Consider the following 6,104-nt stretch of genomic DNA (forward strand, 5'->3'; position numbering starts at 1 on the left):
CCCCCAAGTTGCGTACCCTCTCCGAGGGAGCCAAAGTTTCGCCCCCTATAGTCAGCGATGGAGTCAGCTGACCATACCTGGGAGCCGGCAACCACAGCCACTCAGTCTTGGAAGGGTTGAGCCTGAGTCTGTTTCTCCCCATCCAGACCCGTACGGCCTCCAGACACCGGGCCATCAGCTTCTCATCCAAGAAGCTTCTTCAGCTCTGACCAGATGGTGGAGAAGCTGAAGAAGCTTCTGGGATGAGAAGTGAAACGTCTTCAAAGAAAAAACAAGAAAGTCCAGTGGCCTCTTGAAAAAGCATCTTTGGGGACCCGGATGACTGACAATCTCCATAGACATCTGCTCCATATAGTAGGTTGTGTTGTGGGGTTTTGCAACTAGCCCATTGTATCACTGGGAGCTGATCAGCAAGCACGGCAAGTCTGTTTTTTGCATAATTAAGAGGAAGATCGGAGGGCAGTCATTGACCCCCGACTCACCAGCTGCATTCATCCCAGAATTGCTCTCTTAAAAGAATCGCATCTCCTGGTCTTCTGACATTTTCTGAAACCTCTCTCTGTGGCTGCCATGTTCCCTCTGAGCCGTAGCTTCCAGCAGGTGGCACAGAGCAAAGTCGGGAGCAATTTCTCTTCCTAATAGGCGAGCCAGCCAGTTTCTCCAAACAGGATGTTAGCCAGCAGTTCCGTGTGATCTTCCCCTCGTAGGACAAACTGGCCGGGTGCATTCACTTAGCTTGAAAGACTTTTGTCTGCCTGACAAGATCTTTTTCTCCAAGCTGTCAGAGACACTTTGGCCTTTGTTCTAAGTATAAGGGCCAGCACGGGCTTAGCAGCACACCTGTCCTCCTCATTTGCCAGTTGGAATTGTCCAGCTCAAATGCTTCCATATTGCATTTTTTAAAAACTCACCTTCCTGATGGAAACTAGTCAAAAAAAAGATCCATCCTAGAACTAAGAAGAAATTTCCTGGCAGTGAGAACAGTTAACCAGTGGAACTGCTTGCCTCCAGAAGTTGTGGGTGCTCCATCACTGGAGGTTTTTTTTAAAGAGACTGGACACAAACCATCCTTGGTGCTCGCTTGCTCCTTCCTTGTTTTCTCTGCGTCGCCCAGGGAAGCTGGTCAGTTAACTGTTTGTTTGTCTGAAAGGCTGATTCATCTCTTTATTTTGTCCTCAGCAGCCCCTGAACGCAAGTACGACCGCCTTGCCCTCTGACTTGTCAACGTTTGGCATGATCAGTGAAAGCCTGTCCTTCGACTTCAAGGATAACGACATGAAGAGGTTGTCCATGGAGATCGAGAAGGAGAAGTGAGTGCTCTTGTTGCTTCATCCCAGTAGCTCTGCGTCCACCTTCCTCTTGAGCGATGGGCTAGGCAGGAAGCTGAAAAGCCAAAAGATTTGACCAAGTCTGTCTCTTGGTTTTGATGTTAGCTTCAAGCGATGGGCTTTCTTGCATCCCATCTCATTGGGTTGGACTAGAAGACCTCCAAGGTCCCTTTGATTCTGTACTCTACCTCTTTTGGCAATGTCTGCACTTCTGTGGCAGCTCACGGCAGGTTCTTTGCCTCTGTCCAGGGTTGAATATATGGAGAAGAGCAAACATCTCCAGGAGCAGCTGAACGAGCTGAAGACCGAGATCGAAGCTCTGAAATTGAAGGAGAGGGAGACCACCATGGACATCCTGCACAGTGAGAACCACGACCGGGGGAATAGCAAACACAACACCATTAAGAAGGTAGTTGCTCTTTTTGCCATCTTGAAATGGCCAACCATGGCCTTTTTTCTGACTCGGGGGTCCCCAAGCTGGGTGGGAATCCCCTTCCATGCTAGCTGGGAATGCTGAGGGTTGCCCACGAGAAGGAGGCAATTCTGACCAGCCTTAGGGTTTTATGAGTCCCACCTATTGGGCAAGCACGCTCCTTTCTTTCCCCTCTGGGTCTTTGATCATCCATTCATGAGAACGTTGACCAGGTATAAGGAGATTCTCAATCCTCCAGGTCAGGTGCTCTTCGAAAAGGCAACCTCTTGGGTTTCTTTCTTGAAAATCTTCCGCTTCTCGTTCACGAAGCTTCTTGCAGGAGAAGCAATACCTTTTCAAGGGGGGAAAAAAACCCCAAGAACGTCCAGTTGCCTTTAGGAAAAGCACCTTTGATACTGACCAGGCATCTTGAAGGTGCTGATCTTGTTTAGCTCTTTATGAATTTATGGAGAACATGCCCACCACGCTTCGTGGAACTCCTTTTTCTAATTTCCTTTCGGCCCTACTTAGAACTAAAATCTTTCAGTAGGCTGGGAGCACTCCAGGATGGCATAAGTTACAAAGCTGTAATAAAATGGGAAGTGTTGTTCCCTCATTTCAACTTACACATTCATTCCTTGGCCAGACCTCTGGCTTTCATTGACGGGTGAATTGCCTTACGCAAGCTTAAATTTACCTGTTTCCACTACCTGCTTTCATTTCTCCAGCCAGCCCCCTCAACAGTCCCAGGATCTTGTTTCTTCTGTGCCAGGAGTTTGATAGGGCAAGTCCTTGATAGGTCAGGGATTTAAGACTTGTGGACCTCAACTCTCAGAATTCCCCAGCCGTCATGTTTTGTGGACTTCAATCCCCAGAATTCCTGCTGGCTGAAGAATTCTGGGAGAGATGAAGCCCGTCCGTCTTAAAGTGGCCAAGATTGAGGAACACAATGTGGAGGTGCCTCTCCTGCTAGCAGAGACCGGCATCTGGAACCTTCCTTCACCGACTTCACTCTTGCGTGGCCTTCTTTTAAAATTTTGTCAAAAGCCAGCCCCCAGGATGATAGGCAGCTTGGCTAGTGAAATCGAAGGAAGCCTTAAGCTCCCTCGCACAGAGGGATTTTCTCGAACAGGCATTGCCCTCCAAATGTGTCTTGACAAGATCACAACACAATCCCTCCCTGTTTTCTTGAATTAACCCAAGCACCTTTCCGTGTCAGAAAAAAATGGGCTTTTTTTGGGGGGGGGGATGTTCAGCCTGCAAGCGACTGGTGAGTGCCATGACCTTTGATGAGAAAAACAATCTCTACACAGATTAAAAACAGCATTTCAGAAAGCCATGTTTGAACCTTTCTCATGCAGACGAAACCCAGCAGGCAAGCTGGGTTTAGCAACTAGTCAGTGGACACCTCTTCTCTTCTCTTCTCTTCTCTTCTCTTCTCTTCTCTTCTCTTCTCTTCTCTTCTCTTCTCTTCTCTTCTCTTCTTTTCCTCTCCTCCTCTCTCCTCCCCTCCCTTCCCTTCCCCTCCTGTCCAAGTTGTTGATCTGAGTACAAAATAAAAGAGAAATTCTTGTGAAACGAGTCTGCCAGAGCAAAACCTTCCTTGCTTCAGGAAGGCAGTGGAGACAGATCCCGTGAATGACAGCTCTGGAGAAAGATGAAGAGAAGCAGGGATGCAATTCACAGGAGGGTCCCCCGTGGGAGGAGACTGAACCCTCTCTCTATTGCTAGAAAAGGAAGGGCAGTGTTTGTTTTCCCCTCACCAGCTATGGTAAATACCTCCATTTGTTTACCTTCCCAAGGAAAAGGGAATAGCAGAGGATTCGAAAAACAGCTTGTTTTTGAAAAGGACACTCTGGAGGGGCAGACCAGCTGATCCCTTCTCCTGCGCCTGCCTTCCCCATTTCTCTTTTTTATTTATTTATTTATTTATATTTGAATTTATATCCCGCCCTTCTCCCGTAGGACTCAGGGCGGCTGACAATCTATTTAAAATACATACAAGACAATACAAATTTAAAATTAATTAAAAAGAATATTAAATATTTGTCGAATTAAAATATAATTAAAACCCCCCTAAAAATTACCCTAGGCCAGTCCTGCAAGCTGGAATAACCAAGTCTTTTGCTCCTCCTGTCTTGAGGTCACCCAGAGGTGTGAGGGAATGCTGGCTTGGATGAGATGGCAGCTTAGCTGCAAATCCCAGCTCTCGTTCTGCCTCTGTGGTGACAGAAATGGAGCTAAAGAGTGTGGTGGGAGCAGTGGTGTCGCTTACCTGTTATCGCTGAAGCTTGTGGAATACAGAGATGTCTTTCATGAGCCCCGCCCAGCAAGCACACCCTGTTCAAAAAGGTTGGGCATGCTGATTAGATTCCAAATTGTTATATATCAAAAAGAAGAATTACGCTTTATTTCTTTTTTCTTTTTTTTTTTTAGAAGAACCATTTTCCTCTCTAAAGAGCTTGGGGCTCATGATGTAGCTTATTGATATTTCATGTATGGTCCCCAGAGTCCAGTGATGTAGGTCAGGCCCACAATCTCCGCCTTTTCATAACCGGGAACGGAGGTTTTTCATCTGATTTTTTTTACTTGCCATTATGGCCGGATGACCCCTGCAAAAGAGGTCACTGGATGGTTTATTTGCCGGAGTGGAGATATTAGCAGACCGTATTGTCATTCAGATATGAAGGAAGATATATATGCCATTTTTTCTTCTGCCTTTTAATTGGTATGTGCATGTATAAGTATGCTTTGTTGGGTGTTTTGTGTGTGTGTGTGTGTGTGAGAGAGAGAGAGAGATAGGAGAGAAAGACAAAGACAGAGAAAAAGAGATGAGACAGAGACAGAAGAGATAGAGAAAGATGGAGATAGAAGAAATAGGAGAGAAACACAGAGAGAAAGACAGAAAGAAGGAGAGATGAGACAGATAGAAGAGACAGGAGATAAAGACAGAGAGAGGAGAGAGGAGACAGAGCTATAGAAGAGATAGATAGGAGAAAAAGACAGAGAGAAAGAGGTGAGACAGAGAGATTGAAGAGATAGATAGGAGAGAAAGACACACAGAGAAAAACAGACAGAGGGAGAGAGAGAATATGGTTTTCTCTTCTTTTAAGAAAATAATGTTACCACGGCAGAGGTCACTCTGCCACCACCTCGATTGGGGCAATATCCTCCTGTTGAAGACGGAGGAGTACAGTTAATTTCTTTACTGGATTTTAAAATATTTTTAAATTGTGACGTTTGCGTGGAAGAGCTCAGAAAGCATATTAGCAATGAGACTTCCCCTGCTCTTCAGGCTTATCGTCTTAAGGACACGATGCACCGGGCAAAAGGGACGAAGGGAAGGGAGGAGAAAGCAGGCTTAAACAATGCAAGGGATGTCCCACCTTTATCAAAGACGGATCTTCTTCTGCAAAAGCCCATCGATGACAATTTATTTATTTATTTTATTTATTTATTTAAATGGGGCTTAAAAGGGGGTGTCTTAAGCCTGGCTGATGTTAAGGCACTCATTCCACTCGTAAAAACCAAGCACACACACACACCATATTCCCTAATGAAACCCACTTCTGACGGGCAGATTTTGAGAAATCTTGGGTTCTGTTGCAGGTTCTTCCCTTCTCATAACCAGCTGCAATGGTCTTCAATTTCACCCCTGGCTTCCTCCAGTGGTTGGCAAGATTTTATTTTATTTTTTTATTATTTGTAGCCCGCCTTTATTATTTTTACAAAAAAAAACAACCTCAAGGCGACAAACATATCCAACACACCGTCATAAAATGGTATGGCCCCGCTCACCCCCTGAATCGGAAGAAAACCTCCCGGCATCTCGCAGGGTTAGGCACAAAACATAGTGGGGACATTGATGCTCTCTTGAATTCACAGAGGACCTTTCTGTGTTCTGTTTCTTATCGTTGCCGGTTTTAGCCTCAAGCCCAAGGCAGAAGACCTATCTGCATTTGAGACTTCCAAGTAGCTTATTCCAAGGTACTTTACGTTTGGTGTTGGGATGGGTGTCTTTCCTACTAACGTCTGCATGACCTTGCCTGTGACAGATTGCTACTACCGCACCAGCTTTCCGCGTTGCGCCACGTAGGGGAGAGGGGTCAAAGGCTGAGCCCCCCTGGTGGCCAGTTGGTCCATGGGACTTGCTCAAGAACCTCACCATTTCTTGGTATCTCAAAGCTGGAGAGAACTTCTCCTTCCTGGTTTTGGTGCAACACCATCAGTGCCGTGTCTGAAGCGTACCTTGGCATTGGGAATAAGGATGGAGGCAGCTTTCATGCGCTGAGCATAACCAGGAACAATTCCAGAGGCCACTGTGTGTTGAGGATGCTCCTGTCACCCCAAACTATGGAAGTCTC

The 6,104-nt window shown here is 46.2% G+C and overlaps 1 protein-coding gene across 1 annotated transcript in view; it reads left to right on the forward strand.

The window, feature by feature from the left end:
* NF2 (neurofibromin 2) overlaps positions 1–5,712 on the forward strand; it is a 39,277-nt gene extending 33,565 nt beyond the window's left edge. Inside the window, exons 14-16 of the mRNA XM_029284432.1 lie at positions 1,180–1,310; positions 1,578–1,737; positions 5,668–5,712. Coding sequence (XP_029140265.1) covers positions 1,180–1,310; positions 1,578–1,737; positions 5,668–5,703 — 327 coding nt within the window. The 3' untranslated portion in view covers positions 5,704–5,712. The remainder of the gene's footprint in view (positions 1–1,179; positions 1,311–1,577; positions 1,738–5,667) is intronic.
* Positions 5,713–6,104: the final 392 nt, after the last annotated feature.

This window comes from Protobothrops mucrosquamatus, unplaced genomic scaffold (assembly GCF_001527695.2).
Source record: "Protobothrops mucrosquamatus isolate PMUCROS unplaced genomic scaffold, P.Mucros_1.0 scaffold593, whole genome shotgun sequence".
Lineage (NCBI taxonomy): Eukaryota > Metazoa > Chordata > Lepidosauria > Squamata > Viperidae > Protobothrops > Protobothrops mucrosquamatus.